This window comes from Alosa alosa, chromosome 12 (assembly GCF_017589495.1).
Source record: "Alosa alosa isolate M-15738 ecotype Scorff River chromosome 12, AALO_Geno_1.1, whole genome shotgun sequence".
Taxonomy (NCBI): domain Eukaryota; kingdom Metazoa; phylum Chordata; class Actinopteri; order Clupeiformes; family Clupeidae; genus Alosa; species Alosa alosa.
Window position 1 is genome coordinate 20549054 of NC_063200.1, and position 18696 is coordinate 20567749.

Below are 18696 nucleotides of genomic sequence, written 5' to 3' on the forward strand. Positions count from 1 at the left end.
AGATGGAGATTTAATGACTTACTCCGATGAAAAATTCACAAGTGTTTTGCCAAAAATAAACTTAGACAGCACTACATCTTCCATGAGTACATTTCTGATTGCCATGGCCTTATGTGTCACAGTCACAGACAGCAAGAAACATTGGACTCAGTAACCGAGTAACTTCTGTCCACTAGATATTATGTACTTTTTTCCCCTTTTGTTTGACTTATTTAAGAATGACGAAATTAATAAAATGCATTAATGAATTTATTTTTATTTCTGGGTAATAATCTAATAATCTAAGTGTTATTAGGAATACATAGATGCAGGTAATTATTTCATGTTAGTGAGAGTGGTATGGGGGGCTGGGGGTATAAAAAATTGAGAACAGATCTTATGAGATGAGGAGCAGGTTCCGGTGCTATGCTGCCATCCAGCTGCCTCTGCACAATCACTACCTGTCATCCAACTGTGAAATGAGACCAAAGGCTGGCAAGTCTCCTAAGCTGCACGATTCACGAACCTCAAAGAAACCACTCTCGGGCTTCCCCGTTCACGAGGAAGATCTAGCCCAGCATCTCACAGCATACTTTGTTGTTTCTGTATTACTTTGTGTGTGTGTGTGTTTGTAAGAGAGAGAGTGCACGAGTGTGTGTGTATGTGTATGGCTTCTGTTTTAATATTCATACTGTTTTATGTTTGTTTTTTATATGAAAGTGCCCCCTCCCGCTGCTTTTGGTATCTACCTCTCCATGTCTTGTTTCTGGCCAGTGGAGGCGAATATTCTGAATCAGCTTCCCCATATCACATCTCTGCTCTCATTAAGTTCTCACTGTCTGTGCCGCCCTCTATTGGTAGCCCTGGTTATTGCAACAGCGGCCTGGTCTCCTGGTGGATTTTTTTTGCTCTTGGTGGCTGTTAATGAACCTCCTTTGCATGAAAATGGACAAATCTGGGCCAATTATCTCGGCCCCCCGAGGCAGCGAATATAGGCTACCCCTTCTCTGATCAAACCAATGCCGTGCAATTAGCACAGATGCTAGCCCAAATGAACACTCACTTCGTTAGCTGCTTGGAGTCTTTCACAAAACATCATGCCCCTAAAAGAAAAACGTAGGACACAATGGGGGGAAAAAAGAATGAAACGCACACATACCAGCTGGCCGCTTGGCATGGCTCAGCTCGATGTGCTGCTTCTTCATGCTTCACGTCTGCCTCCATGCGGCATATATCAGGAGTCCCTCAGAGACCGCCGTAACTTAGCTGAGGCCATCCTTAAAAATATTTTTGTTTGCAGTAACAGCCAAAAAAAATTAAAAATGGGTCGGTAGGTAGGTCAATATTTTTTTTTTTTCAAGATTCAAAGTAAAAAAAAAAGTACAATTTTGGTCATGGTGATTACTAGGAATGAATTTACACAAATGTGCATATCGTGACGTAACTGACTGGGTCTTCAACCCGTACCTTCAGGCGCACCATTGCAAACCTCATTCTGATGCAGGTTATATAGACCAGCCTTTCTCAAACTTCTTTGACCTGAGGCCCGGTCATGGCAGACTTTGGGGTCATAGGGCTCATCTACATGTACCCAGAAAGAAGACTACAAGCTCTTGGCCACGTTATATTGAAATTTGACTATAGGCCTACAATACTCAATGCTATACAGTGTATTATACAGTCTCTGCTCTGTTTGTAAGGAAGTTCCAAAAAACAACGTCGTTCTATTAAGTTTCGTTAAATGAATAAATAAATAGCCTTCCAACAGGTTGAAGCGGAGCTTTGATACCAACGTTATCGATTAGTTTCAGTTTCTCTCACGCAGACGCGCATTGAATGAATGCTCATACCACTTAATTGTAGGGCTCCATGTTTAATGACATCGATAGCAGAAACGTTTGTTTTATTTTTTTCGTCGATCCGCGGTTTCTTGATCAACTACGCAGCAAATTATCAAATGAAGCACCGGGCCAAATTTCACTCCACGACTCCGCGGACCATCAGTCTCCATGTTGCGGACCCATATTTTGAGAAATGCTAAATAGACCACAACCAATTTCTATACTCCGACACGGTCACCGTTAGACTAGGGGGGGAGAAGGGATGAGAAAAGATCTGGCCACAGTTCTTCCAGAACTTCATGCCAAGTAAAAGCATTATCAGTTTGTGTGAATGAAACGAAGCGTAGGCCATAGTGTGACATGCGTAAAACCAATGGTGTAGAGATTTAAGTGAGCCACGTTTGCATGTAGGCAATTTATATTCACAATACTTGGGCCTACTAAAAGAAATATTATTTTATTGCATTTGTATTGGTTGTTTAGAGTAAAAAAAAACAATCGGTCGGTATTAACGCAAGTTTACAACCGGCAAGTCGGTCGGACTAAAAGGGGAAAAAAATAAATATTTGGGTCGGTTCTAAATTGACAGGGTCGGTCGGGTTACGGCAAACGAAAATATTTTTAAGGATGGCCTGACTGCGTGGAAAATGCAGCCTGCGCTAACAGAGGGGAATGAATAAATAAATAAATAAATAAACGTTTGTGTGTGGCTGTGAATAGCGCACACTTTGCTGGTTTGCATGCCCTTGAGAATGGATAGAGGAAAACACTTACTTTAGATAAGTAGCCCAGAACGGGACCTAATTAAATAGAGGATTTCAATTATTCATGCGAGTGGTATAGATTAGACCGAGCGGGCAGGCAGGCCTCAGCTGTCCTCATGATAAACTGCCCCTGTGACAGAGGGAGTTTTACACTCATCGAAAATGTTTTTTGTTTTTTTTCCTGAGTGGATTTCTTTACTGAGTGGATTTTTGTTTAGACTGCCCGGTCAGACATTTCTGTCAGAAAAGGAGAGTAGGGCAAATTAAAGTAAAAGCACAACTACAAGATAAACTATTATGTCACTGCAGTCATAGGTTGTTGAGGAGTGGGCTTTTGCCCATGCCAGTGCATTGAAAACTTCCCAGATTTCAATGATGAATGAATGCAATGTGCAGATGTCTGTATTGAAATCCAGAATCTCCATCTCTTTTCCTAATATCCTAACCCTTATACGAGTCATCTACAAAACCCATGCACCCTGTGTGTGTGTGTGTGTGTGTGTGTGTGTGTGTGTGTGTGTGTGTGCTGTGTATGCACCTGTCCAGTGTAGCACAGGCCTTTTAACCCCCAACTGCCCCCGTTGCCCTTGCTCCAAGCTTTTCCAACATGAAGCCTCCACATGCATGCTACCTTGCAGCCAGCTCTCTCTCTCTCTTTCTCTCTCTGTCTATCTATCTATCTATCTATCTATCTCTGTCTCTCTCTCTTTATCTCTCTCTCTCTCTCTCTCTCTCTCTCTCTCTCTGTTCTGGATCTCCCTGCATTCTCCCTCTTGTCTTGTGCATGTCCTTGGAGTGCTCCCCACCACCGATGTCTCTGTTTGCATTGTGAATGCAGCAAGCCTCGTTGCAACCCCTTTTCCTTTGTTGTACTGATCGAGTCGCCTTTGCTGGGGGCTCTGAATGATCTTGTGTTCAGATTGAGAAGTGTTAAAATGGAGCAACGCAAGCTGAATGACCAGGCTAACTCTCTAGTGGACCTTGCGAAGGTAAGCTAGAAGCCCGAAAGCACACTTCACTTACTGTGTATCTGTACCTCCTTCCCTTTTACCAATTTCTTTATGTTACTTAATCTACCTGCAAGCATCTTCCAAACACACTTTAGTCCTATTATGTCCCATGAAGTGTAGCTGTGTGTGGTTTGTGCATTAATGGGTTGACTCATGGTGGTACATCTGAATTCCGTGAGGGTGAGGGTAAATGCAAATATGCTTCCTGCGGTGAAACCACCAGGGGTTGGAGGAAAATGAGGGCAGAGCAGCATCAAAGCATCTCTAATCAAGTAGCTTCACAAGTCTACAGGTGTCAAATAAACAGACAGGCTTTTTTTCTGGGGGGCAGGGGGTCCTTCGCATCGCTCTCCTTAGAAAAATGTGGGTGGTTTTAAGTACACATACCTTTTCTCCATGCCTTCCTTATTCAGTACAGTGACTGAGACCTCAGCAGTTGAGACATAATAATATTGTATTATTCGTGTGAGGTTATATTTTGAATTTAGGTGTTACTAGTGTAATCTTTTAACATGATGTTGGTTCCCACTTTCTGTAGCATTGTTGTGTGCAGGTAGAATGCAACTTGTGAGTTTTGCTGTGTCAGTTCTCTGCCATTATGTATATAACAAATGAACGCTGTGTTTAGACTAATGGGAAGTCAGAACTGCTGTGTCCACTGCAGGCTGAGGATTTTCTAGGGCACCGACCCCTACTGGATCCTAAGCGATTATGTTTTTGTGATTATTCAATTTGTCATAATCTTATTTCTGGCCTGCCACAGACATCTCCCAGAGATCCAATGCAATTATAGCCTTTAATGATTGTATAATATAGTATTAGATTTCTCAGGGATAGGCATTATGTGCTTGAAATATCTCTGCTGCATCTCAAGTGTCCTTTTCTTAATGGTGATTCGGCTCGGAGGAGAACTGTGAAACCTTGGGGAACACCAGGCACGCCGCCAGCTTGACTCAGCAAAAAAAGGGAGAGAGAAAAAACTGTGAAGGGAGACACCCTGCAATGTGATGAATCAGCTGGAACAAGCACACGTTTTCTCTCTCTCTCCCACCCTCTCTCTCTGTATTTATCACATACCTTTCTTTTTTTCTCCCTCTCTCTTTCTTTCTGCTCCTTCCTCACTCTATCATTCCTCTCTCTCTACCTCTCTCTTTATGTCTTTTCTACACACACATATACACACTGCTCTCTGTAGCTTACTCTCTGCTCTCTTAAACACACACACACAGCTTTGACATTCAGTCGTCCGCAGCTGTTAAAATCACCACACACTGGGTTTGATCCCCACTGGCACGAGCAGCGGCGGATATTAAGATCCGGTCGCCATGATTGGCTGGCACGGCAGCAGAGCTCTGGCTGCCAGGGGATAGTGGGGCGGGGCGGTGTGGCATGTGACATTGAGAGAAATTTGCAGTGGGATGTGTGACAGCCTCTGGTACACTGGGCATCTGTAATGGGTGTTGTAATTGGCTTTGGCCAGAAGAGGGCGGCAGAGTATTAATCATGTGAAATAACACTCTGTTTTGGGGACAAAAAATGTTCACAGTCTCCGAGGCCTTTTATATAAGACTTATATATATAATTATATATATATATATCAAGAAAGTGTGCATCATTAAAAAGCTCCAGGGCATCTTCCAGTAATGTTGATTTATAGCTTCTGAACATATTTTTGATTGTATGTACTAGGAAAATGGTGCTGATTGTTCTTTCCCTGTCCATATGGAACGTAAAACCACTCACTCTTTCCTCATTCTATAAGTAGTTTAAGATAGGACTGTAAAATTGTACCGTCTTTGACAAAATCATATCTAAACTATATGTCAGTCCAATTTCGCTGATATTTCAGTGATTGCATCATTTTGTTCCTTTCATATTATATATGTGGTGCTTCCATTTTAAAGAGAGCCTTTTGAAGCAGAGACACAGTGGAACTAATTTCAATTTATGCCAAAGGGTGACGCAACCCTTTGAAATGCGTCTCAAGTCAGTGATATTTTACATAGCTGTCAACACAGCTTCTGTGGTGCTATATGCAAACTATATTTCTGGAGATTCAGAATTTGTTATGATGTTTGAAAGAGATGTCATTGAAATTGACGTTATATTTACTCACTGAATAGGTACATCTGTTTGTCAGTGGAACAGTTTTGGTTATGGGGAAAGTAAAAAAAAAAATGTTCTATATAGTTAGTAAGAAAATTAAAGTATGTTTGTGCAAGTTAAAATCTTTCCCTTCCCTTATAAAATGGTGCATTTTATATTGCTCTTGACTTTCCTGAAATATGCTATATAGATGCTTCCCCTGTCAGCTTATACCCTGATGATTATTCTTTCTTCCTCCTTACACTTCTGTTTTTCCTTTGTGTTGCCCCATGTCTGTGTTTAGTGTTATTCTAGCACCTGTAAGGACCATTTGTTCTTTTTAATAGAAGATTCAAGGTGTGTTACAGAAAATAACACTATTCAGATACATTACATACCATAGTCTTCACCCTATATTTTCTGCTTACACTATCAAAGTATAGTTTGTTAAATATAGTTTGATATTTAACAATGACACTTACATAAACAAGCCCTCCTAAAAGCATATGTATTGTCAGAGATGCTTTTGTAGAGACCCTCCTCCCTAGTACACGTCTTCGCCCAGTTAACCCAAACTGACCTGGCCCCAATGTGATCGCTTTCCCTTTCCTCTTCTGACCCTAGCTCTCTCCTTTCTCCTTTCCTTCCTATCTCTTCCTCCGCTCCTCCGACTCGGCCACGCACCGCCTTATCTGGGCCTGGCGCCTGCAGACCCAGAACATCATGTACGAGCTGATCTCGGACCTGAACGAGCGCGGCGAGGATATGGAGAAGCGCATCGCCCTGCTGGAGACCAAGCTGGAGACGCTGCTAGGCAACCTGCAGGCGCTGCCGGGCCTCATCAGCCAGCTCATCAGCCAGCAGCACCGGGACTTCCTGGAGGTGCAGCTGCAGCCGTACGACAAACACAGCCCCGAGCGCTCGCAGTCGGTCTCGCGGCGGCGCTCCTCCTCCACGGCGCCCCCTACCTCCTCGGAGAGCAGCTAGGCGGAGGCTTTTGGGCCAGGAGAAAGGAGGATGGTGGATGGAGGGAACAATAACAGGAACAGACAGATCAACTACTGTCAGAGAAGAAGAAAAAAATACACCTCCAACTGTCCTCTGTTTCTCCTGCTCCCCTCCTTTGAACCTACAGGCGAAGACTTTTGCCATTAAATGGCCAGATTACATTTACTGTAAAGCCTTAGGGTTTGAAACAGAAGCATTACGCCTGACATTCTGATGACAGAATCCAAGGCATCTTGTGGAGGGGGGAGGCAATATTTTCTTCCTTTTTCTTTTGCTTTTTTTAAACAGATTACTCAACATACTGTTGATAGATTCTTTTTATTACCTCAGAAATGTGTTATACTTTTTTCCCTTCTGATGACATTATCATAGAGAATGCCTTTCCTCAGTAAAAACTATTAAAAGGTGCCTGGATGTGTAGAGGTCAGAGACTAGACTGTGTGTGTGTGTGTGTGTGCGTGTGTGTGTAAGTGAGGGTGTAAGTCGGACCATGTCCATCCGTCACCTCGGGCCGGTTTCAGGGAAGCAGTGACAGCCTCTGGTGCAAACCTGCTGTGCTAAGCTATAGCACATCCTCAAAGCACCGTCTCTGCTTAAGCAATCTGAGGATGACCTAATAGTCTTCCCTTTTCTTTTAATTGTTTTTTTTCTTCTTTTTTGTTACTTTGTTTGTGGCGTGCTCAGTGCATTTTGGCCGCTCAAACCTGCATGCTTTTAATACTTTTTATTGAGGAATTTAAAAATACAGTCTCTTCTGGGCATGTGCAACCTTGCAAATAAGGGTTGCTTCCGTAGGCTCCCCTTTCCTTGTCAATCAAAAATACCCTGTAGAATGTCAGACAATGAGAAACAGCATCAACAATGTAGTTGGTTTATTTCTGTTCAGGCCCCTATTAAATATATATATATATTTTGGGATGGGGGGGCTATACTGCAAAACAATTTACTCCTCTCAAAAAAGGGAATGCATCTGAATCTATACTTGCACTTACTTTTCACAATGCACTTCAATGCTGACTGACTAAAATTTTGATTTGTGTTGCTCATTAGAACAAAAGAAAAAAGTATATTTAGTCATTAGGACAGGGGTTAATGACCTGAAGGTCCAGCAACAAGAATGTTCGCAGCTTGTGGTTATAGTAACTTCAAGCCCTTCCATAGCAACCCTCCATCGCGACTTTAATTCAAACTCCCCCCTGTGCTATATGGTTTTAGATACTACTGTAGACCGCTTCCAATACTGCTTCATTAGTGCTACTTACCTATACTTCCTAAATAGGCTCTAAACATTCAGACGGAAGATACCACCACTTTCTGCAGATCTGAAGTAAAAACAGCTTAGAGCAGTCATCCCTCAGATCATTTGACCCATTGTGCGCTGTGCGCTAACAATAGCCCCAGAAAGAGGTAGAGGCCATCTTCTGGATGCTACCTCTCAGGAGGCAGTCGTTGGGAAAAGCAGCACACCACTTTGGAAATGCCTATTTTTATATGTTTTCACTCAACAAAGCACATCTCCAAAAAACACAATAGATCACAAGGAATGTACAGCAACACAACAAGAGGTTTCCAAACTCTTCCATACAGCCTTCACAATAAAGGGGTCTGGTTATGCCTAAGCTCCATATATGGGTCTACTGTGTCTCTGTGGGTGTCAGAGTGGCAAAAAACAAGTGCAGTGAACTGAGTATCTAAGCATCTCTGTCAGACCAGCCTCCAACCTCTGTGTAGCACAGCCCTGTTTAACAAGAGGCAGAGAAAGCACGCTGAACTCTCACTACTCAGTAACAATATAAACTAATTTTTCTTTTCTTTTGTGAATGTCCGAATGTCTTCCCAGGGGGTCTTATCAGAGCCCAGAACTATGGTGTGGAGGTTGATGGATGTCCTATCCAAATCCTACCCCAGATTTTGGCATGGGATGTATGGGTTACAAAGCTTTGACATTATAAATGGTGGATGAAGTTTCACCAACATAAATACTTTTGAGTGAATATACTGTATGCAAAAGAAATATTAAACAATAAAATGAAACTATTTAGCAAAAAAACAGTGTGGACATTCTTGACGGTTTACATGCATGTTCAGTATATTAATCTTTCCTTATAGGTCTTCCCATCTTTCCCAGCTGGACTATTGCTATTAATTGTTAACTGGCCTATACCTACTTGTGTAGTGAGACCATCACAGATGATTCAGAATGTTGCAACATGTCTGGTCTTTAATCAGCCAAAAAAGACACATGTAACTCTTCTGTTAGTACTCTCAAGCAGGTAGAGTTAAATTCAGATCCCTCCCTCTGGATAGAGAGTATAGGACAGTTACAGGATCTGCACCTTGCTACTTGAATTCCATGATCCAGCTCTACGTCCCCTCTTGCCGACTGCGGTCCACTGATGAGTGTCTGCAGTGTCATTCATTAATGCTACGAGGTCACAATCAAGACTTCCTTGGTGGTTGGTGGAATGAGTTGCCTAGTGTTCTGCGTTCTTGTGATAGTTTTTTTTTTTTAAGTACATTTTTTGGGCTTTTTTGCCTTTATTTGGACAGGACAGCGGAGAGTGACAGGAAGCAAGTGGGAGAGAGAGATGGGGCAGGATCTAGAAATGAACGCAAGTCGGATTCGAACCTGGGTCCCCGTGGGCACTCGGACCCGTACATGGTATGGGCGCTGTAGCCTGCTGCCCTAACCCCCCAGCAGAAAAGCAGAAAAGTGCAATGTAAACAGTATAGACAGGTAGTGGATGTAAACAGTATATGTGTAGTGTAGACAGTATACAGTTAATCAATTAAGAGACATGGTTTACGGTAAGGATATGTGCAGTGTATTAACAGTAATTGGCCAATTATAAGAGCAGAATATGGATATGCTGTATTAACAGTATATACAGTATATACAGGTATGTGCAGTGTATTAACAGTAACATTATAGTAGTAGTAAAAATAAGTGTATGTGCAGTAGGCCTGAACAGTATAGAGACAGATGTTGATTACGGGGTAGAGCAGTATATAGAATATGTAGTTACAGTATGTACACTATTACTATTATGCTTAATGTAGGCTTAACTTTATTTGAAACTATTATTTTTAACTAATGTTATTTTCACATAAGACTACTCTACTGTTAAGTCGCTTCGGACAAAAACAACATGCCACTCCAATAGGTGGCAGGGTACCCAACCAAAAGCCATGATGAAACCTCTCCGAAGGAGCAACGATTAAGAAGAAATATCGCGATAACCAACATCAGTGAGCAGCATGAGAGCTGCGTTGGCTTCGGGCCTGCTGCTGTAACATCGACAGTCTGCTGTCAACGTGTTGAATAATTTTTGTTGTGGCTGAGTAGCTACCTATATAATTTCTTTTAGTAGTTGGTGTACACGAACCTGCATCAAAATGAGTTTAATTGCAAAAATCGCAGAAATCGAGAACGAGGTAAACACACATTAACTGAGGAGAGAACTTTACCGTTAACTAGCAAGCTAACCTTAATGAATCACGTTGTAGCACTAACTGTTAGGCGAAGTGTGATCTTTCTTAAAATGTACGTACTTTTTAAACTGAGTACTGATGTTTCATACAGCTGTGAATTGTGGTTTTGTAAATTAGTACAGTTTCGGTAGGAATGTAGTGTTTTGCGAGTTTGTCACAGTCTGTAGTCTAGTAGTTCGCTAACGTTAAGATACGTTGGTTATCGTTAGCGGTTAGCCATCATAACCAGTTAATGCGTTCCTGGTTTCAGCAAGCCTATGCTAACATTAAATCAACTCTTGATTTTAAAACATTAACTCAACTTGGTTATCAGAGCAGGTTGCTGAGTTACATGCCGTTATCGTGTCTATGGTTAACTTGTCTACCTCGCAGAGGATGTTTAATTTTCACATCTGTCTCAGGAAGCCATTCAAAAATTTTATATTTCAAATTAGTTTGACCTGTCAAGCTCTGTGTCTAGATAACGTTACCTTGAGTTACATTTTGAAATCAAGCGATGGCACTCCAAGATCAGTCCAGAAATTATGGGGTGGTTTGGGATGAACGTGAATTGTCAATTAGCAATTGATAATATAATATTATTGGCTTCTTAGTATGATTTTTTTTAGCCTGTGCCAGATTGATATCCCTGACTCGTCTAGGATGAAGGTTGTAATGCACCTCAATGTCACTATCAGATGTGAAGGTAAATTTGAACTTGAGCTACAGGTTGCATGATTATTGTTTTGGCAGATGGCTAGGACCCAGAAGAACAAGGCTACGGCTCACCATCTGGGTCTGCTGAAGGCTCGCTTGGCCAAGCTGAAGAGGGAGCTCATCACCCCAAAAGGAGGAAGTGGGGGTGGCACAGGAGAGGGTGTGTAACTGTGTGCCCACCGTCTTGTCATCAAGGCATTTGGCATAGGTTTTACAGTGCATTGGTCAAATGTAAAGCAGTGCACTGGGTTTGAGCTCTGGATATAAATGAGTGTAATGATGGTCCAATCTACTTGTGCTGACCTGTGCTACACTGAATAGTATGATTTCATCAATTAAGGCGCAAGAGTAGCCGTTTTCTTCATTATTTTTTTTACCCTGATGGAAGAAGTTAGCATACCGAAACTGGGGAATGCAGACATGGCAGGCCATACCTAATTGAAGGGGATTTGTACAGTATCTCCCATGCAGGAACGCCTAACTGCTGCATATTTGGACCTTAGCAGATCTCAGCAGAAAGTCCTGTCATGTTTTGTACCACTCCAGCACAGAGCTTTGTCATCATTCACCAGTTACACCTCCGTTTTGATTTAGTTTTCATTTCTGAGGTAATCCAAAAGTTTGGTGCCTTTTCCGTTTAGACGTGGCACTGATTTAGCTTGAAAGACAACAATATGAGGTTACGATAAGATTTTAAAGAGATTGCTGTTCTGATCTGTGACTCACATGAATGGTTTTGATTATTAGAAATCTGTAGTTTAAACGACTGACTATTATGTGTCAGTGTGCCAGTCCTGAAATGATTTCTAAAGTATAATGGATTCATAGACTCAGTTTGTGATGTAGGACAAAGGTTGGACAGAAGAGGGCCCCATTTCTCACAGATGGCTCTATATGGTGATCTTGGTGGTGGTCCAAGCTGAAATAATCCTTTCCTTACAGGTTTTACCAATATTCCAGTCTTATGGACCCTAGTTTGATATCTGTAACCTACCACAGCCCTTCCTCAAACCTCTTTCTAACCCTTGTCCTCTGTAGGTTTCGATGTGGCAAAAACGGGTGATGCCCGCATCGGGTTTGTGGGCTTCCCGTCAGTGGGCAAGTCGACGCTTCTGAGTAACCTCGCTGGTGTGTACTCGGAGGTGGCTGCCTACGAGTTCACCACCCTTACAACTGTGCCTGGCGTCATCCGTTACAAGGGTGCCAAGATCCAGGTGAGGACGGGGCAACAACTCACAGTTTGGAAAAAGACGGATGCTTTTGTACTCTCTTTTGACTAAACATACTAAAGCTTCAGTTTGATTAATGTGAATTTGAAATATTCACTTGTAAGTTACCTTGCATTTTGACTCTGTAGGTCATATATGGTGCATTTCTACCTTGATGTATGCTATCGTTGATCTAGATAATTAAGACTGTGTAGGCTGGGTGGGTTTTTTCTTGACTGATGACATTTGTATCCTATGTGTGTTCTCAGCTCTTGGATCTGCCTGGTATTATTGAGGGAGCCAAAGATGGCAAAGGTAGAGGGCGACAGGTTATTGCAGGTGAGAAGATGCCTTTGTTTCTTCATGTGAAAATGGGATGGGTCTAAGAATATGAACATGCATACACACACACACACACACACAAAGTTTAGGTTCCTTGTTTTCCATGAAATGATTTGAATAGGAAATAAAGCTAAATGGACTGGAAATACAGTTACAGTATAGTCATTGATTTGGTTAGAAGTAATAATCTTTAGTTAAAATTATGTTTGTCAGTGATCGTTGCTTTAACAAACACTCCATTTGCTTTTCTTTCAAAAACAAAGGAGATTTTTAAGTGACCGCAAACTTTTGAACAGAACAGCATAAGTACACACAGTTATGTGGATAGATGGGTGTCCATGTATTATTCACCCAGGCATCCAAAATTGATGTCTTTGTCATGTATGTGACCCTTCATGTGTGAAAACATGCTTGAACTGATATATGAGTCTGTTGTGTAACAGCGTGTGTCGCCCGTGTGTGTGTGTGTGTGTGTGTGTGTGTGTGTGTTTTGTGTGTGTGTGTGTGAGACAGTGGCACGTACCTGTAACCTGATCCTGATCGTGTTGGACGTGCTGAAGCCCCTGGGCCACAAGAAGCTCATCGAGCACGAGCTGGAGGGCTTCGGGATCCGCCTCAACAAGTCTCCGCCTAACATCGGCTTCAAGAAGAAGGACAAGGGTGGCATCAACTTCACCGCCACCGTACGTAATATGTAACACGTATGCTCCAGAGCAGGCCAGAAGAGGCATCCTGTTGAGCTGCTCGGCATGCCCAGCGGAGACGGTCCACAGCTGAAACTTGAGGAAACGATGAATGGGCCTGTAGTTAAACAACACTAAAGGCCTTTGCACACATATATTAGTCAGAGGTTCCGCTAGACTTTTTTTGGACCGAACAAAATGTCCGGTAATATTACTGAATACCGGACATACAGAAAATCTGCTGGACATGTTCTAAACAGTCATATAATTGCCTATACATTTAATCAGCACAAAATCAAAAACTATATCTTTCAACAATGCAGTTTATTAAGCGTAGTCAGTACCAGCTGTTTGTTTGAGCAGCTTTGCAAAAGCAGCAGAGAAGGCTGCATTCATTCAGTGAAGTTGCACACTCTGGTGCTGTGCACACATTGCAAACAGGCTCTAGCCGTTTTGTGGTCAACATAGGTGAGCTTAAAAACAGGCATGATATTGTTGTTTGTTTAAGTTAATTACTGCGCGATCACAGCCCCTTTCCTCTCACTCCCAGTGGCCCCTCCCCACAGACCTGATAGCCTTATAACAAGGCAACAGCTGTGATGAACTGTCATGCCTGTTCACCTGATAGTGGGTAAAGACCCTTACTGAAAGTTTTAGATGGATGGTCGTGACATCGTTTTAGTTGCCATGGACTTCCTCCCTAAAATAGGAATAGTCCCAATAAATAACTTGAAACCATGCTTAATAAATTAGCTGCAACACAACCGCTACTCCAAGAATTCCTGCTGACTTGTGCCGCGACTTCATAGAATGAGAGCCTTCTCTGCTGCTTGTGCAAACTTGACATACAAAAACAAATGTTTATTTGAGTTGTCATGGTAGCCTATTGTATATGTTGTGCAATACAAGACTAATTAATGTTATACGCTCTAGATTTAGGCTAACGTAAACTCTGATATTAGTACATGTATTTTATATGCATTTTATTAATCTAATAGATGAACAACATCTTTCACTGAAAATGTGTATGAATATGGTTAACACTCAGTACATAACACTCAAGTCATATTTTCTTTTATGCTTGCAATGGCTTCGTTTACTAATGTGTAAATATAGTGTTATGGAGAGAGGACAGAGAGTGCACAAAATGCCTACAAAAGTCATTTGGACTTTATGTACAAGTGACAACTTGTGACTTGACACACACACACCATTAACCTCTTGGGCAAAGATATTGACATCTTGTCTGTCTCACGCAGTGCGCTCAGAGTGAGTTGGATGGTGATACGGTGAAGAGCATCCTCTCTGAGTACAAGATCCACAACGCCGATGTGACCCTGCGCTGCGACGCCACCGCTGACGACCTCATTGACGTGGTGGAGGGCAACCGGTACGTGTCAGATGCCATCTAGTCTTAGACACACACTCTGAGTGTTTCTCCGTCATGCTGCGGGGTATTCCAGGAAGGAGGTTTAACAAACACTGAGATAAAACTTAACCTCTGGGTTGTCTGAACCTGTGGCGACTAAATCCGAGCTGTCGGTTCCAAAACACCGGTTACCAGTTCGTGCAATCAACCCTGTGTTAGATAACCTAGAGTTGTGCGCGTTCACGGCGAACTTATAAAGGCATCATCTATTGAGAGTCGAATGATTGAAACCGGCGAAACGAAGAGCACCGTATTTTTCAGAGGCGGAGTAGGCTGCAAGAGTAGGCCTAATGTCGGCACTACACAACTTGTCTGTTACCACCTTTGGCCTACTACCAATTGGTAGTAAGCCAAAGGTGGTAACAGACAAGTTGTGTATTTGGTAGTAGGCCAAAGGTGGTAACAGACAAGTTGTGTAGTGCCGACATTAGGCCTACTCTTGCATTACCAGTATCGTTATACATTGTGCTGTAGGCCTAAGCCTCTATTCTCATGGATGACCTCACTAATGAGCTCTATTACGTTTGACATCAGATCCTGCCTATGTTTGCTGTCCATCAGCAGCTGGGTAACATTTAGAGACATTGGAAATAGCCCACGCCAGATATGTTTTTCAGTGATGGAATTTAAAGAGAAAAATCTGTTTTCATAAAAACAAATCGATTTAAATAAAAAAACTTGATTTTCGATTTAAAACCATTACTCTATATACAAACTATAACTCTAAGTTAATTAGTGCAAGGTGAACAGATAAGTCTTTAAACATTTCTTGAAAGTCCCAAAACTATCGCAAGAAAAAATAACATACGAATTTTGAATATTATGTCTGCAACTGAATGTAAATTGTGCACTGTCCCTTAGGATATGATTCTCCTCTCCCAGCACAGAGTGGAGTCTGTGTAAATTGTTCAAATAGCTTTTAGTTGTGATTGTTATGAGTTCAGAGGTCACGCGCCACCACTGTTTCCTCTGCATTAGCCTGCATTTGGGGGCAGCCGTGACTTACTGGTTAGCACTTCGGACCTGTAACCGGAGGGTTGCCGGTTCGAACCCCGACCAGTAGGCACGGCTGAAGTGCCCTTGAGCAAGGCACCTAACCCCTCACTGCTCCCCGAGCGCCGCTGTTGATGCAGGAAGCTCACTGCGCCGGGATTAGTGTGTGCTTCACCTCACTGTGTGTACACTGTGTGCTGTGTGTGTGTTTCACTAATTCACGGATTGGGATAAATGCAGAGGCCAAATTTCCCTCACGGGATCAAAAGAGTATATATACTTATACTTATACTCATGTCATTGCCACACACTCAAGTGGGGGCAGAATTGGAATGTGTCATAGAGTGACAATGCATTGGTTGATTTGGTTAAAAAGTCACAGGTTAGGTTATTGGTTACTATTGTATTGATGCTACTTATAAATAATGAGCTGTAAAGCGACTCAGACTTTTTACAAAAAATGTTTTAAAGGATATCGACTAATTATCATTATCGTCAAAATCACAAAATATCGAGATATTATTTTTTGTCCATGTCGCCCACCCCTAGTTGTGATTGTTATGAGTTCAGAGGTCACGCGCCACCACCGTCTCCTCTGCATTAGCCCACACTCACAACCTGCTACTCCTGTTCACTCTCTATCTCCACAGGGTCTACATTCCCTGCATTTACGTGCTCAACAAGATCGACCAGATATCTGTGGAGGAGCTGGACATCATCTACAAGGTCCCTCACTGTGTGCCCATCTCCGCTCACCACCGCTGGAACTTTGATGACCTGCTTGAGAGGATCTGGGACTACCTGCATCTAGTGCGCATGTAAGCAAGCAAGCCCTCGGGCACAATTATTCAAATAGCAATAACTTGCTGTGTTTTAGGAATGAGTTGGTATGTAGATATGATTAATCCCCCCTCCTGTATTGCACCCAATAACATTCATACCTAAACATGATCAAAAATATTTTGAGGTTGGACATTATCACAGATCAGGAAGCAGTTGTGTGTAGTGTATACCGTGGCAGAATCTCCTCTCATGATCTCGTTATTGCCACCTCCAGCTACACCAAGCCCAAAGGGCAGCTCCCTGACTACACCTCTCCTGTGGTCCTGCCTGATGGCCACACCACAGTGGAGGACTTCTGTCTGAAGATTCACAAAAACCTCGTCAAAGAGTTAAAGCAGTAAGTGCCACAATTCACCCATCTTTCCTTTTGAACAAAAATTGACGAGTAAGCAGAACTGAATGAACAGAGTTTGAGTCGTTGGGTGAAAGTATTTTTTGTGAGTGCACACAAAATAAGAAATGTCCTTGTGCAGTCTGTTTTAGCTCTTTATGAAGGCTTTTCTTCATTAGAGCTTAAAGTTCTTGAGCACTGTGCCAGAGAAAAGAAAAGAAAGCCTGAAAGAACGCCTGGGTCATTCAAAATTTGAAAATCATTTGATTTCCTTGAAATTTGAGAACTTCATTGAGATTTTCATTTTTTATTACTGCAGTCACCAAGAATTGTATTTACCTTGAGCCCTGCTTCATACATTACCTAAATGACCTAAAAAAAATTAACCCTAAGACATTAACCCTGAATGACCCATGAGTGACCTCTGTCCCTTTCACCCTTTCCTATCAGTGCACTGGTGTGGGGGGCGTCGGTGAAGCACAACCCGCAGAAGGTCGGAAGGGAGCATTTAATGGAGGACGAGGACGTGATCCAGCTCGTGAAGAAGTAAAGACATCGATCGGAAAAGACCCCAAGGACACTAATGCTTTGCATGATTCGTTTCAAATTCTGGGGAGTGAACTCCACTTCCTCAAGGGCCAAAAAAAAAAAAAGACATCCTCAATGCCGTGATCATCTGATGTTTGAAAAAGAAAATACAAGGCAACAGCCATAATACCATCGAAATGTTTGTAAATAAGTGGATTTAAACCCCCATCCCAGTCCCTACCTACACACCCTATGTCATGCTTACAAACCATTGAAGGGGAATGAGGTCTTGCATCCCCACATATGTGTTTTAAAAAGGCTTGAAAATAAAGACAAGGTAAAGGTGAGATAGCTCATCTACGTCTGTTTTTCTTTGATGCGGATTCCCCTTCACTGTTGTCTTCTGATACAAACATATTCATACAGTCTTAATGGTATGTAGAGCATTTCTTTTGTGCATGCCACTTTTAGGTTATGCTGCAGCACTACAAATTATATGCTCTCAGTGTCTAGAATGTCCCAGACTGGTATGCAGATTTGATTCATTCACTAAACCAATCCCATTTAAGTAGATGTGGCATAATAAATTAATTTTATCAGAAGAAAGTCCCACTTGGGTTAAATGAAAGTAATTGGATTCATTGTAGTTGTGGTGGGACTGCATGGACGTGTCGCGACGGCCATGAAGCTCAATTGAAATGCAGCGTGTGCCGCGCTGTCGTCTCGGCTTGTGACGTATGGAATCCACAGGCTCTTTTTACTCCTCCCCTCCCCCTTACCCCCCACCCCCATGCCTCACGTTCACTTGATGCCAGACAGTCACTCAGGATAATCAGACATCGCACCCAAAGTGTCGGTTTGGGACTCTTTGCTGAATACCAGCAAAAATTGCCATTTCCTAACCTCACAAGCAATGTTGTTAAACCCGCGACTAGCACCTCATGAGGCTATACTGCAACAAACGGCTCATATCCTAAAGGTTCCTTCAGCAGAAATGTTGTTTGCATATAAAAGCGTTATGACACCGATGAAGATATCTGATACAATGTCCTTGAGGGATGCTATGACTGCCGCAGAACTCTGGTCCATTTACGAACCACAGAAGCAGCAGTAGGCTGGGATTCTGCCAAGCTATTCAGATGAAAATTTTCACACATTTTCTCACATTCACAAAAGAGTCAGGACACTGTTAAAGGCACTGAAGCAAAATACATTTATCATAGGAATGAGATCTTAGATCTTCAGGCATTGTATTACAGCATGTGGAAATACATGAAAAGATGCAGAAAGGAAACAAAAAATGCAGACTTTTTTTAGATCCCCCATAAAGGTGTATGGACCCTTTCAACAATAAAAACAAAAACAATGCTTGAACGTTCTATTTGGGCCCCAATCTACTTCCTCTGCATTAAGATAACATATGGAATGTTAAAACGGAAGTCTTGTGGGGCCAACTATGATGCT

The 18696-nt window shown here is 42.3% G+C and overlaps 2 protein-coding genes across 5 annotated transcripts in view; both read left to right on the forward strand.

Moving 5' to 3' along the window:
- kcnn2 (potassium calcium-activated channel subfamily N member 2) overlaps nt 1–8737 on the forward strand; it is a 34208-nt gene extending 25471 nt beyond the window's left edge. For 2 of the 4 annotated variants that reach the window (XM_048259179.1, XM_048259181.1), the window contains exons 8-9: nt 3504–3573; nt 6391–8737. In XM_048259179.1, the coding sequence (XP_048115136.1) occupies nt 3504–3573; nt 6391–6666 (346 nt within the window). In that variant the 3' untranslated portion in view covers nt 6667–8737. Of the gene's footprint in view, nt 1–3465; nt 3574–6390 lie in introns of all 4 variants that reach the window. The other 2 variants (XM_048259183.1, XM_048259182.1) reach the window with 2 other exon arrangements.
- Nucleotides 8738–9932: 1195 nt separating this feature from the next.
- drg1 (developmentally regulated GTP binding protein 1) lies at nt 9933–17579 on the forward strand. Its single transcript, XM_048258947.1, has 9 exons — nt 9933–10122; nt 10912–11035; nt 11914–12089; nt 12353–12422; nt 12939–13108; nt 14368–14498; nt 16181–16348; nt 16588–16710; nt 17155–17579. Exons 1-9 carry the CDS (start codon nt 10084–10086, stop codon nt 17252–17254), a joined length of 1101 nt encoding a protein of 366 aa, XP_048114904.1. The 5' UTR covers nt 9933–10083; the 3' UTR covers nt 17255–17579.
- Nucleotides 17580–18696: the final 1117 nt, after the last annotated feature.